General features: G+C 41.7%; 1 protein-coding gene across 4 annotated transcripts in view; it reads right to left on the bottom strand.

Moving 5' to 3' along the window:
- Positions 1 to 709: 709 nt before the first annotated feature.
- The window catches only part of Pik3cg (phosphatidylinositol-4,5-bisphosphate 3-kinase catalytic subunit gamma), a 34,089-nt gene continuing 13,880 nt past the window's right edge, over positions 710 to 20,918 (bottom strand). For all 4 annotated transcript variants that reach the window (XM_052185978.1, XM_052185979.1, XM_052185977.1 and 1 more), the window contains exons 8-11: positions 20,257 to 20,387; positions 19,239 to 19,350; positions 17,816 to 17,973; positions 710 to 4,441 (exon numbers count right to left, since the gene is read on the bottom strand). In XM_052185978.1, the coding sequence (XP_052041938.1) occupies positions 4,163 to 4,441; positions 17,816 to 17,973; positions 19,239 to 19,350; positions 20,257 to 20,387 (680 nt within the window). In that variant the 3' untranslated portion in view covers positions 710 to 4,162. The remainder of the gene's footprint in view (positions 4,442 to 17,815; positions 17,974 to 19,238; positions 19,351 to 20,256; positions 20,388 to 20,918) is intronic.

Raw genomic sequence — 20,918 nt, 5'->3', positions numbered from 1 at the left:
CTGTTGCTTGGCCATGGAAAGCTTGCCTATTGTATGTAAACTCGGGTGCTGCACCTTCCCAAAGAAAATCATTGACCTAAAACTTACTGGCAAAACTACATTGGGGTTAGGGAGATGGTTTGGTCAGTAATGTGCTTGCCACACAAGCATGAAGACTTGAGGTTTTATTCCCAGGAAAAACAAAGCAGGGTGCAGTAGTCTGAATAACACCAGCATGGGATCAGAGGGTTGGGAAGGGCAGAATGGGTCACAGCTACAGGATGCCCTCTGGAGCTTGCTGGCCAGCTATGTGAGCAAATTGGTGACCTACAGTTTCAGTGAGGGTCTGTCTTAAGAAATGATGATGGAGTGTGATAGAGGAAAGCACCCAGTGTTGACCACCGGCCTGCACTCAAAGGTACACATATGCATATACACCATAACATACATGTGCATGTATACACAGGAACCCATACATATGCACAAATCTCTCTCTCTCTCTCTCTCACACACACACACACACACACACACGAAGAATTTACATCACCAGCGTCTGACGAACACTGTAGGAACTGGGACTCAGTCCATCTTGTTGTATACTCAATTCCTCGGCGCACTGTGGCTTCTCGTAGGCAATGAGCATTCAATAATGATTTCTTAAAATAAGCTTCAGTTTCAAATGAGTTTCAGAAACATTTGGAAGTTTAAACATTAAAAGATACACAAGATGTCAAATTTTCTTTTTTAATTTAAATTAACATTTGTAATTAAAATACAGGAGACTGCCTTAGCTTCCAGCAGGGCTAGCCACGCATGTGCTTTAGAATTCCCTGGCATCATCTGTCCTTAAATGAGCCTCTGAGAACACGTGAACAAGCACTAAGGCTAGAATCGAATGTATTCACAAAAATTATTAGGTAGGGTAAAGTAGGAAATAAGTCAACAGAATCTTTAAGAATACCTAGCTCATTTTGTTTTCTTCATAACATTAAGCATACTTGTTAATGACTTCATAAAATTATTTTCTAATTTTTTATTTAAGATTACAATCAATTATCATTAATATAGGACTAACAGCTTCCAAATCATGTTATAGAATTCCCATACTGACCCTTAGTGACTTACTGTTTTATCTATAGATTAGAATAGCTCTCAGCCCTCATCAGAGCAGTGTCTATTTGCAGTAGATGATGATCACCACTGAGACGCCTAACCAGCCATGGCGCAGAGAATAAGAGCCTGCAGAATCCTCAGCCCTAAATGGAGGGTCTATCCTTCCCCCTCTCCTCCCAAGGCTCAGTGATCATTGGAAGAGGGACCGGAGAGACTGTGAGAGACAGAGGCAGTGAACGAATACATGGAAGCGGAATCCTCTAGACACAACCGGACAGCTGCATACATGAACTCACAGCAGTTCTGACAAGCCCCGTGAAAGCTCAAGCCACACCAAATCCCAGCATGGAGAGGAGAGGGGAGCCAAGAACTATTGGCAATTGATAGCTGCTGGGAGAGGAAGTTTTCTTTAAGAGTGTTTGCCACTGATGGATGTGAGGGAAAAAGAGAGGACACAATTGGGTGGATAGGGAAGGAGGGTGAATCTGGGAGAAGTTGGGGGAGTGGGTGCATATGGTTATAAAACTCTTTGTATACAATTCTCAAAGAACCAATAAACATGAAACAACCCATTTCCTGAAAAAGATGTACTTACTATACCCAATTTATTTGCAAATCAAGAACTTTGTTCTGGTTGATATATTTTATTCATTATGTCTTTCTGCATTTTTTTTTGAGCGTCACCAAAGTCACATTGGACCAAGTCTACAACGGATGCTTTTTGTTGTTGTTGTTGGCCAGTCTTATATACACACATAAGTTGCTTTGACCTGACCCATCGGACCTGTGATCTATGTTTTCTTCACTCAGCACTGAAGGTAGGGAGATATTGGTACCCAGGGGTAGGAGAAGCCTAGGTCTAGAATATTTTCAAAGGTGTAGAAATCACTGGAATATATCACTCACAGGAACTGCGAGGTAGCAAGCATGGGAAGGTGATTTTTGCTTATATGTAGGTCTATGGAGTTGAAATTGCATTCTTTGGGAAATGGAAGAATGAAACCCAATATATGGTGCCATGCAGTTCAGCTTTATGAAAAGTCTGGCTCATTTAAAGAACTGATATGCATGCATGTGGTGTGGGAAGCTAAATAAAGATATACTCTGTAATTGTTTTATCACCCAGATCATCATCTCGGCAATTCAAATGAAAGGCAACGTCTGTGTATGGTTCTTCAGAAGGTTACTCGTGCTTCCCGCTTGGAGTTAGAAGGCGTTACTCTTCCTGTTCTTAGATTAGCAGGAATCACGCTCCAGAAATGCCATAGAATATCTAACTTACATTCATAGAAAGGAACACAGTTTCAGCACAGGGCATGGCCTGCACAGGAGACAGCATGGTTTTAGAACAGTTACTTGCCAGGGATGAGGTGGACTTTTTTTGTTTTTGTTTTTGTTTTTTTGTTTTTTGGAGATAGCTATGAGCCAGGGAAAGCTCACAGCCAGCAAGCAAGGAGGCAGGGTTATGGATCCCATCCTGGACCAAATAAGGCTGCTTCCCCTGCGTGTACATTAGATTCAGCAGGAGTACTTAGAAAACTAGGCTCATCTCACACTGAATGAAATTATAACCTGAAAGTGGAGTGATTTTAAAATGCAAGGCTTTGTTAAAAGTGTCCCTGATGGTTCTCATTTGCAGCAGAATTAGGTGCTACTTGGCTTCTGTAGACACAAAGGGAAGATTGGGCTCCATCTAATTAAAGTACTATTTTGACAATTTAATAATCAGAAAGAGTTATATCTGATTATATCTATATATGGACATCTTTGATATAGCTCTTTCTATGGAATTAATGATAGCTAAAGATATTTGATTAAATAACATACTGATTCCTCTCAAAGGTGGGAAGGTGGATCAACATTGATAACAAACAGTATAAAATAAAGAAATGAAAAAGTACTTCAAAGGAAATTCATTCGATTTTCTTTATGAACTCTGGGATGCCTCAAAATTTAAAAGTCCTTTAAGCTGAAAACATGAATATGTAAATAAGTATTGTTATAGGCTTAGAATACATTTGTTAGCAGATATCTTCTATTAAAAAATAAAGAAAAAACCTTTTAGGTTTAAAAAATAAAATTAAAGCATTTAGAAACTATTATTTCCTGGAACTCTTCTTTTAATATAATATGCTTCTTTAAAATCCATGGAGCAGCTCCACAAATAAGCACCTGTAGTTCTCAGGAGCCTAGAGTAGACCTTCTTCTTCAAGTCGTTTTGAGCTGTCTTTGAAGATTCTACGAGTCTGGGAAGAAGTAAAGGAAGTGGTGAGGCGGGGTAAGGAGGGCAGAGCAAGAGGGAAAGATGACATTTGTAGGTACCCAAGGGTCCAGTTAGTGACTTCCTGTTTCTGGGCTGGAGAAGATGTCACTGGCTGTATTAGGCTATTCATCCTTGGTAAAAGATCTTACCTCCACTTTTTATAAACCTAGAGCCACAGCAACTGGGGAGGGTTAAGTCTGAGACTCAGAGTTTGTGTTCAGTGTCTGGGCATCTCAGTGGTAGACTGTGGGAGACACTGCTGACAGTACTCTGGTACTCTGAAAGCTAATTTGCACACCTTGCTTCTAGCACATCACCAACATCTGTGGGCACAGAGGGAATGCTTAGAAACATCTTTTAAAAAGTGCAGTGGAGCTTAGCAATGCTTGCGCCCTTTTCTGCCAAGAGTTTAAAGAACACAAGGAGAGCCAAAATACATGGTGAACACTCGTGACAACAGGTATCACCAATTATTCTAACTAAAGAACTTTCAAAGATACTCAATAGAAGATCACCAGGCATACTAAGCAAGAATGTTCTAAGCTATTTAAACTTAGCATATTCTTCAACATCATGGAGACTGAGAAGGGGAAAAAGCAGCAGAGAAGCCTCACACTGAATATTAACCAAACCATCAGTAATGTCAACATTTCTTTCTTCGGTGAAGAGTTCAACTGGGGAAAGAGCTGAATTTCTGAAATGCAGTGTTCAGAGAGTCCTATTGCATTTTAAATTTAAGTCTGATGACTGACATGCTGATTTAAAAGCTTTAGAACACCAAATTGCTTTGGGCCCAAGCACCAAGTATCACGCGGAGTGTTTCTCTCCTTGTTTGATGCCAAGCACAAGATGTAGGAACCAGTTAAACTGCACAGTCCATCCTTTGTCTCTGCACACTTCAATCTGGTCAAGGAAATACTTCTTAGCGTCCTCCTCGCTTCTCCCCACCGTGAGGGCATCCCGGATGTATTCAATGTCCTCTTTACTTGTCAGCTGAGGCATTCCTGTCATCAGCATCATGGAGAACAAGATGATCAGCAGGTTCGTGTGGTGGCGAAGAGCTAGATAAGCCCTGACGCAGACATCCTGGACAAAGGACAAGGACGTGCTGTTAGCAGTGTGTTACTGCTGGACCTTAAATGCTCTGGGTTGATGGTGGTGCCTTTTGTCTGCGATCAAGTGTGTATGTGTGTGTGTGTGTGTGGGGGGGGTTCTGAAAACTTTAGGCTGTGAACTCTTTGTGAACATGACAGTTCTCTGCTATAGGTAGTAAGTGTAATGAGAACAGAAACTACTTTTATAATCTTGTCCACCTATCGGCGTGTTCCAACCAGGAAAACCAGCTGACTCACAAGTCTCATGCTACTTCTTAGTGTATCTTTCAGATTCAAGTTCTTCCCTAGGAAATCGAAGGTAGAGACATCTGTCCTACCTGTGGAGGGCCGAGACATTCACTTTTGAACACCATATTGGAATCAATAAGCTTTATGTGAGTAAAAGCAACGTTTGCCAAGAGCTGATGAAATCCAAAGAAGTGTGGGTAATTTAGCCCTTTTATTTTTATTTATTTATCTTACAATTTATTTTATTTTAAGAAACAGATGAATTTGCTTTTCTCCATCTGATTTTCTAAATTATCGAAAGAATTTACGAATTTTAATTAAAATTCCCAACACTGAGCAAAAGAGAGTCTTTTAAAAACTGTGATGCTGGCTGGCCAAGCACTGGTGACTTAGGCCTGTCACCCCAGCACTCTGGAGGTTGAGGCAGGGGGTTCACTGTGAGTTCCAGGAAAACTTAGGCTACAGAGGTGAGTTCCAGATAAGCCTGGCCTATAGTGAGACCCTGCATTTAGAAACGGAGAGAAAGCTGGGCAGTGGTGTCCCACGACTTTAATCCCAGCACTCGGGAGGCAGAAGTAGGCTGATTTCTGAGTTCAAGGCCAGCCTGGTCTACAAAGTGAGTTCCAGGACAGCCAGGGCTATACAGAGAAACCCTGTCTTGGAAAACCAAAAAACCAAAAACCAAAACAAAAAAACCAAAACCACCACCACTACCACCACCACCACCACCACCACCACCACCAACAACAACACCGAGGGAAAGAAAAAGAAAAGAAAAGGAGAAAGGCAGAAAGACTCAAAGGCCATTGCCCCCATAAACACCTTTGGCAGGCAATGAGTCACGACATTGCTCCCTGCTTAGCGACAGGCCCACCTGTGTCATTAAATAATTTAAAGCATAGGGAAAGGTAGAGGATGCTTAGTCTCATAAAATCAGGGCTCAACCTCAACGGCACGACCTGGAAGAGAACATGCACAGAAAACTAATGCTGATGACTATAGATATAAATATTTCATATCAAGATACTGAAAAAGAGTAAAACAAAGAAATGAAGAAATAAACCAAAACCCTCCCACACCATACTAAATGGGACTTATACTCAAACTGTAAGATTTTCTGACCATAACTATATTAGCATACATTTATGATTTTTATAAAATATGAAAATCAATAGGACATTAAAATGTAACAGTGTGAAGTACTGGATTTTATAAAAAATAATTTAAAAATTTAAAATGCCAGAAAACAAACACACACACACACACACAAAAGAAAAAGAAATGAAGTATAAAGTCAGAAGAGTGGAGATAAAATGATTATGTATAAATGTATAAATGATATATTCATTTTCCTGATCTCTGAGGGAAAGAAAATTCAAATATTATTATAACCAGTTTTTTTGTAAACTATGTTTTGTGTATTTGTGTATGCATATGGAGGCCAGATATCAATGCCAAGACCTTGGGTGGCTTCCTCAGTCACTTGTAGCCTTATTGTTTGAGACAGAGTCTCTCTTGGGACCTGGGGCTCAGCAATTCATCTAGACCAGCTGGCCAGCAGCCTCTGAGAATCCACCCATCTCTGCCGCCTCAGCCCTGGAAGTCATGGATTTGTGCCACCATGATTGTCTTTTATGCGGGTGCCAGGGTGACTGAACTTGGGTCCTCGTGCTTGTGCAGTAAGTACTTTCCAACTGAACCATCTACCCACCCATGCAAATAGTCACCACCAGTTGGCAGGTATCATGAAAAATAAAAACAACAGCTGCCGCAATTATTGATAACAAGAAGAATGCTATACCTAGAATAAACACATCACAAACTCGTGGAGAACCCACTTAAAGAAACTGCAGAATGGGGCTGGAGAGATAGCTCAGTGGTTAAGAGCACTGACTGATGGTCTCCTAGAGGTTGTGAATTCAGTTCTCAGCAACCACATGGTGGCTCACAACCATCGGTAATGGGATCCGATTGAAGACAATGACAATGTACTCCCATATAGAAAATAAATAAATTAAAAAAAGAAACTGTAGAATTCTACTGTGTTACACAAAGGAAAACCTGAATACAGGAGATAATATAACATGTTTCTCTGAAAGAAAACTCCTTTCAGGATATTTATTACACTTGGGTTAATTTACAAGAAGTGATATTTCAGGAAAAATGCTCACTAATTGAATTCAGGTATGAGTTTTAGTTCATTCAGCTTAGTCAGGGTCTGTGAAGACATTTTTTTTAGAGATTACAGTAATGAGAAGCTCTGCTTGCTACAACAGATTTTAAAGCATTTTATGGGGCTGCAGAAATGGCTCAGTAGTTAAGAGCACTGTCCACTCTTGCAGAGGCCTGGGTTATGTTCCCAGCAACCTATGGTGGCCCCCAACCACCCCTGGTTCCAATTCTAAGGAGTAGGGGGAAACCAACAGCCAAACCAACCCACCAAAAAAAAAAAAAACCAAAAAAATATTTTTTGAATCTATAAAGAAAGGGTGAAAGAAAGGTGGAATTGTATTTATTGTTTCAAAACAAAGGCAAGAAATGTTGTGGAACAGAATAGAAAGTGTGAAGACACAACTGAGTGTCTAACAATTATGAGATGTAATGAAGAAAAACTTGAAGATTAGTGAGGAAAAGGACTATTCTATAAAAAATGGGGTCTGGATAATGGATTCATTATTCAGGGAAAATAAAGGTAAAATTTCATTCCCTGAGACAAGACAAAAGAAATTCCAGATGAGTCAAAGGTTTGTACAGTAAGAGGCCAAATATTGAACTAATCAAGATTAGGAAGGTGCTTTACAAGGTGGAAAAAATAGAGAAATTATAGAGATGTAAACACATATAAGCAATTATTAACAGGGAATCACAATGAAAGCATTTATGCAATGTGACACATGACAGTTCTATCCTAAAGTACAGACAAGGATATGCAAAAACTCACACTACCAGACACGAAAGCAGATAAAAAACCTTGAAGAATGGGAATTTGCAATCCAACCACCAAAACATGAAGTAAGGGAGAAACATTCCCCACACAATGGGAAGGTTCATTCTCTCAGTTTCTTACAGATAGGACCTGTTCACCTGTACTAGGTGATAGGGGGGCACAGCATGACTTTACTGGCACACCACTTGATCACATCATTGCTGTCGTGATAGGGTCTTAACTGTGGAGGTCAAATGTCACACTGGTCAAAACTCAGAACTATATGCCTAAATTAGGTGAAGAGTTCTGGCTGAAACATGCTTCAAAGTTTTACTTTTAAAAGAATCTATATGCTTCCCCCCAGATACTTCCATAATAGAGACTGAACTTTTAACATGTTGGACACCTCTTCTATGAATTTACCTACAAGAGAAAGTTCTTGGGAATATCATGCAAGAACGTGGCAACCTCAGTGCCCTCTTGTAGGAGATGGATAGGGAGGCTGGAGAAAACTACCTCAGCCACACATTCCGAGTCTCTGAGAACAGTGCTGTAGGAGAATAAATAAACTGAGAGGACATATGGAGTGTCCTCCCATCTTTGTCAGTTAACACAAGATGACTATCTACTAGTCACTCTTTTCTTATTACTAGGACAAGGTGCCCATATCCTAAAGGAGAAAGGATTCATTTCATCTAATGGGATCAGAGTGATAGTCTATCGTTGTAGGTAAGATGGCACAGCAGGAGCTTGAGGTGGCTGCTTGGTCGCACTGCAGCAGATAGGAATCTGAGAACTCAGGTTGGAATCAGAAACAGATATAACCTTCAAAGAGCCCGAGACATGTGTCCTCCAGCTGTACCATGTGTCCTAAGGTTCTACAACTTATCTGAACAGTGCTGTCAGTCCAGGACTGAGTGTTGAGACGCATGCAGGTATGGTTTCAAACCGTAACACTGTAACATTTACACGTGGTACAGTGACCACAATGACAATAGAGGTCAGGCCTGCATCACACTGGACAGTGGAGGGTGGACATATTTACCCTAGCTTAGTCAAAGGTCCCAGATCATTTTGATCCAAGTAAGGCAATTTATATAAAATACAGGTAGAGCAGGCTGTACAGCCTGAGTATGCCGGACATGTTAGTCCCTTCCTCCCCTACCAAGACTCAGAATCTCCGTTTTGCTCACTGTGGTAGAGAAGGGCTAAAGCAGTCCCCAAAGCAGTTCTAGGCTGTTTCAGCTGCAGCCCAGATTTAAACTGTCACCTGGCGGCAGCTCCAGTACATTAGTGCTCTTGCATTCCAAGTGACGCCTCTGATACCCGGAAATCATTTTCTTTGCTTATCCAACCTACTAAGGCATCTCGAGTTTCTTGGTAATTACAGAAGCTAAGTGCAGACTTCACCTCAGGCCACAGACTCATTAATTTGCCAACTCTTGAGCTTTTCACACAGACTTAGGGGGACGTCTTTTGATTTGAAACCAGAAGTACATTTTGATTTTTAATTATTTTCTATCCTTCTATTCTCTAGAGGCTCCAGGCAAATCTCCTGCTGTGTGAGCCCACTGTGGGCTCAATCTCTTTTTAATAGAAAATTTCCAAGGAGGTAAATTAAGCCCAGGCAAAGGTACTGTCACCCCAGTCCATAGGTACTCAGTAAATATTTTGAGGTGCTAGTAAGTAGATTCAACTATTCCTTTGCCCAAAGAGATACATGCATAAAGGCAAATGCGGCAGCTGTCCCAAGCGTTGTGAAGGCCATCCCACCCTGAGGAGCTCTCATCTTCTGGAGAATGCTGAGGAGGGAACTCAGAACTTTATGTATACCCAGTGAGCATTGCATTAGTGAGCTGCATTCCTGGCTGCAAGACTGGGATTTGTTGGCTTTAGCCTGTTTGATGAGTGTTGACTTTTACACGCAGGCTCTTCCGTGAGAAAGAAATGTCTTCCCTGAACTTAACTGCATATTCCATACTTGGCAGACAGAAGGTCTAGGTTCCAAACGACTGCGTAGACTTAAACCTTGAGTGTAGACATTACCGTCCTCTGTTGAAGGGTGAGTGGAATGGCCTCACTCCTAGTTGGATGAACTCAAATTTTGACTTTCTTATTGACAATCAGAGAGGTCATTTAACCTCTTTGGGCCTCAATGTTTCCATCTGTAGGGTGAGTACAATAGTAATGCGCATTTCATATGGCTGTGGTGAGACTTAAGTCTCATGTATCTAGATAACTGTCATTACTAAATACTACAAAAAATTGCATCACTGAACACACGTCCCAATGCTAAACGCATTAGTTTCGTATGCAGACTGTCCGCCAGAATGATTCCTTAGTTCATTTAGCTGGTAAAGGAAGTGGGAGTGGGTGACTACACTTTCTGCAACACGTACGGAAAGGGCCGTCTTCACCCTGGCCCACGAGGAAGGAGACACAGTGTGTTGCACACTGGGCATGAACAGGTACTTCTTTTCTTTTGGGGATCACGGTTGGGTACTGCTCTACCAACTCAAGCCCCAGAAGTTTCATTTCTGTCCTTTATACTCAGTGACAAGGCTTGTGAGCACGTCCTGGTCACACTGCTTTGGCCCAGAGGACTGTGGTTTGAGTCGCGAAAAGGATGTGGCTGGGGAGTTCAGGGGAAAACCCAGAACACAGAAGTTACTGCCTGTTGAAAGTGATTTTTTTTCCCCCAGGGTTGAAACACTGCTCTTCTCAACTGCCTGCGAGAGGCTGTGTGCTACTGAGTGAAGAAGAAAGTCGGATTTGGGGGACTTGGTTTCATGGACTACTTAATGTGGAGAACATTCCATTACCAATGATGGCATTAGCTGGCACACTCTCCATTAGTAGCTAATAAATAGGTTGAGCCTGCGTAGCACATCTGCTCCTAATTCCATTGCTGTCTAAATGCCTTAATTGTAGCATCTACGCCCTGAAAGAGAGAAATGTTTTTATAGGCTACCACCTCCGCACATCTTGGAAACAAAGGAATTCATTACCATTCCGGGGCTCAGACCTTGCCTTGATTTATTAACCACCCCAGCTGATGATTTATAACCATCCCAGTCACTAAACTGACTAATTTCATCCATGACATCAAATAATTCTTAACCACTAAAGAACAGGTCTAGTGTGTTCAAGGTCATACAGATACTTTTTCTAACAACCAAAACCTTCCATTCTCCCTAGAGATGAACTGTGCATATTCAGTTAAGTAGAGAAATGACACCAGGATCATGAAACAGAAACTCCTGGGAGAGATTTTGAGGCTGAGGGGTAGGAGAGAAAAAACTGTCAAATATTCATCACTGAACAAAAAAAAGAATGCCTGTCTGCCTAAGAGACACAGTTGAAGAGACAATAGTCTAGTCCAACATTACATGGATTTAAAAACAAAAGTCAATGCGTTGGCCCAGACAACAGTCTTAGTATTTATCTTAACAGGAAAAGGTTGATTCATTGACTTAACAAGGCAGGAAGAAACACTCTGTGTTAAGTCTGAACACGGAAAGTGTCTGACCCTTGGCTATTCATTTATTGAGGTGGAATTAGTAGTTTCATATTTATGGATTTGAACATGAGTCATAAACTAGCTGTTTGCCAGGGAAAGGGATATACCATTGTCTCTCAAATATTTAGATAAAAATTCATTAGGACTACAAAGGCTGTAATTAAATTGTTTTAAGTTTGTATTAATAATGCTCTCTCTGTGGGCGCCTATCTCTGTTTCTCTCTCTTCCTCCCCCAACCTCATTTTGTTCTCTCTCACTCCCTCTTCCCCCCTCCTCTCTCTCCCCCCTCTCTGTGTGTGTGTGTATTCCAACTTTGTACCAAAAGGATTTGAGGTGATCTATTCGGATGTCATCTATCTATCTATCTATCTATCTATCTATCTATCTATCTATCTATAAAAGTAAAATTAATGTAACTTAAAGATAGATGAAAAAAGGAAAGAATATTCACAATAGGTCACAGAAATAAAAAAAACCTACAGACTTTTTCATATTTACAAAGCATGATCTTCAGCTACATTTCTAACCAAAGGAACTATCTAATCCATATGTCCATCCAGCTTTGAGAAGTTAAAAACAAAACTAAATCTCATTTATGAGAAGCAGTCCTTTTATAGAAACTGAGACTAATGGAAATTTCCCAAGAAGACTGCTGTGGAGAGCACAATAGGAAGATAATGGAACACATACCTCATAGAACTGTAAAGTAGACACAGCAATCCGTTAAAGGAAACTAAACATGGAAAGCTTGCCTTTGTTGATGCTGAGTAGTATTTAAAATGACCAGAGTCCTACTATCTTGGATACTGAATAACACTTCATGCTGGTGGACTAGCCCATAAATGAATTTATTGGGGTCCCAATGCATACCTCCAGGCCTAGATTTGTATGTGTACCAGATTAAATTTAACAGATAAACCAAGTCCCAAGGATTTGAAAACCCCATGAGAGTCTTCACCGGAGGGAAATACCTTAACATATTCAAACTCTTACTCTTTTGTATGTGTCTTCTTATGGGTAACATGGAGAGATTCGGACTATTCAGTCTTCATGCTGGGATAGAAGAGGCTGAGCCTGACCTTGTTAATTGGCCAGAGTAAAAATCCCAAGAAAGGTACACTTGACATCTCCTACTTGACCTAATTAGTCGGTGATTAGGGCATGTTATGCTTAACCAATTGTGTTCTAAACAACTCCTCTTTGCTCTGTTCCTTCCTTCCCCACCCAGCCTGGGGCTCTGTTTCAATTCATGCACATTTCTCTTCCCAACTCAGATTCCAAGAAAACACTCCATAGAGACTTGTGTTGCACCCGGACTGAGAAGTTATACTTTGTGTTCCTAAATATGTATTGTGTGTACTTTGCCAACTGCTGTACTTGCTCTTGGCAGTGTTTTTCTGCTCGGATGTTTCTTCCTCTCCCTGCATTTATCAATAAGATGAAATTGAATTCATCCCCAAAGGCTTCCTTCTAGGAATACCCCTTTCCTATCTTCCAGGCAGGATTAATTATTCTCTCTGCAAACCACTTTCCGTACACTCTTCACACAAAGTATTTCTTTCCGTGGCGTGGTGCCAGTCTGACTTCCGAGGCTGCTATGTCTTTGCTTTGGGTCTTTCGTGCCCAGGATGACGTTCAACACACTGCAGATAACCTGCCCATGTGAGAAGGCTGAAAGTTTTCTGTACAGAACACAAGTTATATCCTGGGCAAGACTCACTGCTCTGAAATGTCAAGGAATTGGAGAACAGTTACATTTGAAGGGAATTAAACTGGGAAGACCTGTTAGCCTCTTCACGAACAATACTGGAGCCTCTGTCCTGGCCCAGTGCCAGTGTCCTGTTTCACGTGTGCTAAACACAGCTTGAGGATAACAACAGGATGGAGCTGGATGCTGGGAAGTATAGTCAGCAGGTAACAGTCATACACAGGCATGGCCCTCCCCCGTAGACAGGAAAGGAGGCCCAAGAGGGAATAGCAGTAAGGTGTCCACACAGAAGACTGTCAAATGGTAAGGTCTCCTTTATGCTGTGGCTGGGCTTAGGGAGGACAGTTGTGCCTCGGTGAAGCAAAGCAAGAAGTCAGCATTCCACTCCTAGATGGAGGTTGAGGCAGGCGCCTCTGGGGGACAGGCTGGGGCAGAAGCAGTTAGAACAACGCAGGAGCCAGGGGTTCAGCCTGATGTTAGCAGACACGTATTTCAGTCAAGAACCTTTAGGTTCTTGGAAATTTTCTGAGTCAGGCCTCTGTCCTTGGACATGCACTTGGACCTGTAGGCTGAAGGCCGGGTGTACCCTGATATGAGGACAAGATAACAGCTGTAGGAAACAGGGCAGACTGGTAAGACTGGCAAGATAACTTCAACCAGTGTAGATCAAAGTAACCAGCCCTGGGCTTCCTAGGAAATGCTTCTTAACAGTGACATCTAGGGGCCAGTGTCTCTAGGGACACTCCTCCAATTGTCTCCTCTTCACAGATGAATATCATTTGGCTCTCTAGATGATCAGCATTCGCTGACACATTTGCTCAGTGCCCTCAGTGTACAAAGACCATCTTCCTTTACAAAGATCTGGTCTTGGGAGATCAAATTGCTTATGATCCATGAAATAAACTTGGATTGAACATGTCCTATAGGAATGTATCCCACATTCTGTTCTCTGAGTGTAGATGGCTGCTTTGCTTTACACACACACACACACACACACACAGGCACTATTCATTTCATTAAGAAATTCTCCACAGAACATGGTAGGTAACACATGCTAGCCCCTATTTATATTACTAATAAAACACTAGATTTCCTCATAAGATTCGGTTGTCATTCCTTGCACGGGTAAACTATTTGTGTAGTAAAGCTTTCTAGATGGTTTGGTTTGGTGGTGGTTGTCAATGAGTGTCCGAGTCAATAGCTCATGCACCCACAGAATACAATGCACAGCAGGGAATCAGGGCTCCCTGGGGGGGGGGATTCAGTCTGATCAACTCCTCCCTTTGAAGCATTTGCCCTTTCACTAAGCAAACATCTTCCAAGTGTTTCCTGAATCACATGCCCACATGACAGAGACAGGGCCCATGCAGCCCCCACTGACATTTGTAAAGAGAGAGGCATGAAGGACACACTGCTATAAACATGATAGATGCAATGCAGGAGACTTGGTGGGCAGGAAGAGCTGTGCCAGAAGTCGCTTTGTGGTATGACGTTTAAGTTGAGACCTAGAGGTCAGGGCAGGTCTTCTTAGTGGTAGGCCCAGGCAATGGGGCAGCATGGGCTGGTGGAAGAGACAACTACAAAACAATGGAGCGTGGGACTGCTGTGGGCAAGGCTGAGGTGCACAGCACGGGCCTTGCAGAACCTCAGACGCCAATCAAAGGGATGTGCGTGCAGCACATAGAAGGTAGGAAACCATCCTCAGTTCACCGTTTGCAGTTTGCAGTAAGGAGGGACATCCTCACACACAAATGCACACGTATACACAGGATCGTAGGATCTTAGCATGTAATCCACACAGGCCAGGCTGACCTCAAAGCCATTCTTCTTTGGCCCCAACCATTTACGTCTATTTTTAAGTTCTAAAGCAAATTCTGACTTACTTCAAATTTTGAAAAGATAAATGTGATTCATAAAGAAACCTTGAAATGCTGGCAGAATTGTCTCTGGAAAGTGAGATAACAAGGCTTACATATCTAACATTTAAAAGAAAATTGCTTTTGGGTGGGCACGGCGGTGCATGACTTTAGTCCAGTACTTGGGAGGCAGAGGCTGGCTTATCTCTGAGATATGAGAACAGCCTGGTCTATATAGTGAGACTTTGTTTCAAAAAGCAAAACAAATAAACCAAAAGGGGTTTTTTTTTGTTTTAATAAAAATATTACTGCTTAGGAAAAAAAAGTAAATATAATTCTTATTAAATAAAAAGAAATCCAAATTTCATTTTGCCACGATTTAAATAAATTTGTGTTATATATGTTTATAGCTACTCACTGGAATTTGAAATATAGTGGAGACAGGATAGAAAGAAAGTACATTATGGGACATGGGAACAAAGAGGGATGCATCCAAGCGTCTGACTGGAACCTCTCCATAGATCACAAGCAAGGACTGCAGCATAATGAACATTTGCTGTGAAGGTTACTGGCTTACAGGAGTATTCCTTTCATATGTAGACATCTTATGTTAAAAAGCTAGAAAAGCAAAGAACCAGGTTGGAGACCCAGTGCATCATGTTGGAGTTAGCCTCTTTGCTGTCTCAACAATTTTCTGGGAATCTTAAGCAACACAGTTGACCTTGTTTCCAGTGAAGTTGTCCTACCTTCCTGCATCTCATGATCTAGTCTTTATTGTCACACATAACCAGGAACCACCCTGCGATCTCAGCTCCCTTAGCAACCTTAGAACACAACAACTTCAAAAATCACAGATTGTGTGTGTGTGTGTGTGTGTGTGTGTGTAGCAGAAGGAGTTCCTTTAATCCTTAAATGTTATATTGTTACAGTTCCCAAATAATGACTCAGAGGCTATTATTTATGAATAAATGCCTAGGCCATAGCTAGGCTTGTACACACACACACACACACACACACACACACACACACACACACACACACATTTATGAAGACAGTGAAGGTCAGCTCTTAGAGAAGCCTATACCTGTGCTCAGGGACGTGTCTTACTTTCTCTGCAGCATCTTTCTTTTTAACATCCATGCTTAAAGTCTATAATAAAATATACTGATAAACATCAGCTCTGTTTCATATTTGCTTGTCCTCAAAACATGTTCTGCAGAGAAGACAGTGGTCTGTTTTTGTCTTAGTTGCAGCCCCTAAACGATGAAAGCGGTACTGGCGAGATGGCTGAGCGCGTGAAGGCGCTGGCCCTACAGAGGAGAGGTAATAGCCACGTGGCAGACGTAGAAGAGGATAAATGGAATAATTGAGCAAGGAGCTAGTCGGGGAACAAGCCTGGAAAAACCATAAGTAGGCCATGTCCCTTCCTTACAGATGAAGAAAGCAAGGTTCTAAAAGTAACTGCCGTGTGGACACAGCTGTTAAGCATACTTAGGTCTGTCTGCTACAAAGGCCACCCCTTTGGTTCCTGCGCTATGGTTAGTATTAGGTAATACTCACAGGTGTGTAAAGTACAACACAGTTCACAGGAATGTGCTTTGGGTGGTGCATGCTATATAGATATCACTTGACTGAAGGAGGTTTAATTGGTCACAGAGGATGGAGAGATGTTACAGACTGTGAGAAACGCCCCACATGTGTTGCTCTGAGTTGATGTTGCTGGGTGGGGCAGGGATCCTCTCCCGGCTTCCTTATTATAAAGATCTTTTCATCACAAATGTTTTTAAACTGAAAAACCATTGCAGAAGCAATGAAGAAGGCTAAAGGGGAAAGCTCCTGTGATTTGGTGGAGCCTCATGAACTCTGTGTGGGTTCATAAGGATAAAGGGACAGACTCCTAGGGAACTGCGTTCATTGGCAGAAAGAAGAAGCCATGCATCTACAGGAAAGAGCAGACCCTTGTCTGAGGCAGAATTCCATGCGTTTGTCTGACTCTTTAAGCCCTGTTTGCTGTTGTCATGTCCTGTCTGAAACTAGTCAGATCAACCTCACCTTCAAGAGAGTAACACTGAGTGCTTTCTCTTCTTTAAGTAGTGAAATCCTTCTGCTTCCTACCCCTGAAATGTGTCCAATTTTTGGAAATTGTCTGAAACCCAACTGAGTGTGTGCAGAAGAGCACATACCCAAACTCCTAAAACCATCTGAGCAGAGAGAGTGAGTCACATCATTACCAACTAACTAGACAGCTGGCCAGTAGATCAAAAGCACAAATTACAAAACAACACATGGAAGTAGCTGCTCCCCTGCAGTTCAAGGCTCACGCCCTTTTTGAGTTCATGCTGGATTTAAAGGAAAAGCCTTCTCTCTAAGATGTGGAGCGCAAATCAAACCACATTGAAGGCACACTAAGGAAGGTGGCTATGTACTGACAAGGCAAGGCAAAGGTCACTCTTGGTTTCTGTTTTGTGTCTCTATTGTTATAAATTAGGTATGTTTACAACTCTCCTGAATTGTACTCATTCACAGTTATTACATTTGCAAGTATAAGATGCTCTCCTTGTGTGTTTAAATCTAAACACTCCTGTGGGGGCTTGTTTGCAGGCTAGTGGAACCAGAGCTCATTGCAGAGCTGGTCAAGTTGATGAGACCGCCAACAAGAAAAGGACTACTCTCAATACCAACAAAATCAGTATGTACAACAAGATTCCCCTGTTGGTAGTACAAGAAGTGCACACACAGGACCGAAAAACTCAAGTGAAGCTCATGATTGTTTGCAAGCCCTGAAACATACTTGAAGTTTAAGTCTTCTAGTCAAAGTCTTGGGTAGCTCAGTCTCCATGCCTATCCTTCCTTGAAGCTGTCCTGCGCACCCAGCGTGCCCTCAGGGGTCTGTGGTTCCCAGAGCCACGCCTTGTGGATCATTTTTACTTGCTGTTTGGTTTTAGTGAGCAAATCCCTGAAAGCATCAATTTACATATACTTGTGGGAATGAACAGAGGTGAGGAGGAGGAAGGAGGGCGGCCATATCATATGGGGAAGGAGAGGCGACTTCTACAGTGTGATTGGTTCGTATTGGCAGAAGGTGAGGAGGACTAGGGTGACATACCTGGAATTTCTGGAAGTGTGGACTTGTCTTTTTGCCAGAAGTTCCCATCACAAACAAGAAGTCTGGGGTTAGGACAAATGGCACTCTCTCTTTATTAATGCCCAGAAAACTCTTGTAATTCCCAAGAATGTGTCCAAAGTCTATATGAAATAGGTTTCCTTAAGAGAAGAAAATGCCTAGCATCAATACCTGGTGTAAGTGTTTATAAACATTTTGGTTTATTATTTTTTTTTGAAAAAAAAATTTAGTCATCTGAAAATCAACTATTTTGGGTGAGAGCATTTTATCCTTTTATTATTAGCTTTTGATATTTTCAGTCTTGAAAGCAGTAGCCACAAAGCTTTTCAACAAAACCAAGTGTGTTTGTTCTTTAGATGATACCAAGATGTCATTAAAAACAAGTAAGCAAGCAAGCAAACAGACAACTTGTCTCCAAAGTATTCTTAGACAGGTAAATAAAAACTCTCGCTAATTCGTGACCATTATGTTCAAGAGATTTTATGTCCTTTGTATAAATGACAGACTGATGCTGTATTTTGTCTGGCAAGAGTGGGGTTAATGTTATACTTTCAAGTAGCGCTATAGAAATGCCATTTTGGATCTCTTTGGGGTCAGCTTCTAACAGTATCACCATCAGGAGCAGCATGACCATATCAGTTTTTTTTTTATTTATTTGGTCTTTTAGCATTTCTATAATCCATAAATGGACTGTTCTTTGAATGTTGACCCCGTTCTTGCAAGGAATAAGTAATTCACACCAAGCTCTGGTGCTTTTTCCTAAACTCTACTCCTTAAAAATAATATTTGAGTTGAAGTCTTTCTATGTAGTCCAGGCTAGCTTTGAACTTGAGCTCCTTTTCCTTAGGCCTCCTGAGTGTTGGACTTACAGGCATTGGCTACCATACCTGGAAGATTATGAAAATGGATTCAGATTTCATATATGAACGTTTCATGGTATGGTGGCCATTACAGGCCACTGTCAGGGTAGCATGAACCAGTATGGCTGTGAGGGTTGGGGCCACTCATGTGCTTTTATCGTTGTTCTATTTGGGTTTGGCAACATTTGACACTGCTGATCTCTCCTTCTAGGCTATGCCTCTCACCCGCTCTTTTCACTTCTCCCTGTAATTTTTTCCTCTCTCTTTTAGTCTCATTTCCTGCCTTTTCTTTCCTCATCCATCAGTCCTCATGAAGAGCGGTCTGTTTAATGTGTCCCTATACACAATGACTTGTAAACCTGGGCTCCAGCTTAGACTCTTACTCTGTGCCAGGAGGATTGGGTAGTGGGGAGGCCACGGAGCAAAATAATATGACCATATCTAGTGTCCCTTAGCTGAACACATAGGAATGATGAAAACAGAACCTCTTATGTTATAGGTGTTTTACTACAATATATTTTTTATTTTATAGTGGGCAAACTCACCTGTTTCTGAGATCATAATGTTGTCGTTGTGCCTGTCACCTATCCCGAGAACAAACGTGGCCACACAGTAGCCTGCACAGGAGTAAACAAACCTTTCCACTGCGGCCTGAAACTGATGAGAATGGGTATGAATTGATGGCTTTCCCACTGCAGAGAGAAGCCCGAGTCAATGACGATGCCTCCCAGAAGGACAAAGTTCTAGGCACCATTTCAGACACCAAGAAGTTTGGGTCCAGCCTCATTGGTTACATATTAAGGAAGTGCCAACCGCCCCATGGTTCTGCTTCTATTCTCGGTGAAGAGTCATCCAAATACCACATCATGAGGAAGGCCCACAGTAATTCATTAAAATTCCCCATCCTTTCTTTTAGCCACTTGCCCGCAACTGTACGGAACTCATAGCAATTTCTTCAATTATGCTTTGCTTCTAACCATTTAAGTGTATGGATGGTTTCATAAGCTTTCAAGTAGAGCAGATTAGTAAAGGCTACTAATTATCTTCCCTCCACCAAAGGCTGCTGGCCGTGCAAGTGCTACGTGCTGTTCCCATGCAGAAGAACGTTAAACAGCACCCAGTTTGTGAAGGAGCCAGCATATGCCCTTCAGCAAGATGGACATTTTCCACATTCATAACTTACCATTTAGAGCCATGGTAGAATTTTTTTTTTTGGTTTGTTATGAAAGAATGTATATATGGTAACTAAATCTGTGGGTCAAAAGCATCCATATAAAAAGCGCTAACAGATTATTTCACAGAACCAAATTCTATGCAAAGCTTGACTGGTATTCAAAACTGAAGCAAATGTTTTCCGGGTCTAGAAGTGGGTGAGCTCTGTCTCACAGATAAGCTATGTCATCAGGGGAAAACCCCTCACAAACCCCGAAAACTTCAGGAGCAAAAGACTCAACCAGTTATGTTGGGGAAGAGAGACCCATTAAAAGAGTGTGTTAGACCAGAAACCACTACTGTCTATATGGAGGAGTGGGCCTGGGTTGAGGAGGGGGATCAAGAACTCACCTTTTCTTCAATAGGGCATTTTTCCTTGAGCCAGTGATTCAGGACCTCATCCTTGAACGCTCCTGTGTTACCCACTGTGCTTTGCTGAATTTGAGCGATCGTTGTGGCGTCCTTCACAATCTCAATCATTCCTGTGTGAAGAGACAGAACTCAGGGGACGCTGTTGCTGCTAAGTCTTGGCCGAGTGAAGAATAGAAGGTTTTTTCCCTTAGACCAAGGATCTGTTTTCCATATCTGAGCTATTTTCTTGTTTGTTTGCTTGCTTTCAGGGAAGACAATAACAGTAAAGCTCCAGAAGTTGTAAAGAATCCACTCTCAATATCCCTGACTGAGGAGAGGGCTGCTTCTAGGGAGTGACAAAGCCATTTATATGTCAACCTTAGCCCTCCTTGCTCAGAGACTGGAACTTTTCCTTTATAGGTAAAAAGGCCAAATGTTTTGTACATTTTCTCATATCTGAACCTTGAATAAAAATAAGCATGATTAAAGCTAGAATGCTAAATGTCTATAAAAGTACCTGAGTGGAGTGTGTAATAGCTTCAGTAATGTGAATTCTGGAGTTTAAAAGAGAAGTGACAGTTCCCTCTGTCTAATTTTAAATGTTATTTGTGAGAGAAACTTAATGTGCAAAGAACTGAGTTGCAGTTTAGAGGCGGAGAAGA

Source organism: Apodemus sylvaticus, chromosome 6 (assembly GCF_947179515.1).
Source record: "Apodemus sylvaticus chromosome 6, mApoSyl1.1, whole genome shotgun sequence".
Lineage (NCBI taxonomy): Eukaryota > Metazoa > Chordata > Mammalia > Rodentia > Muridae > Apodemus > Apodemus sylvaticus.
This window is presented reverse-complemented; position numbering and strand designations above follow the sequence as displayed.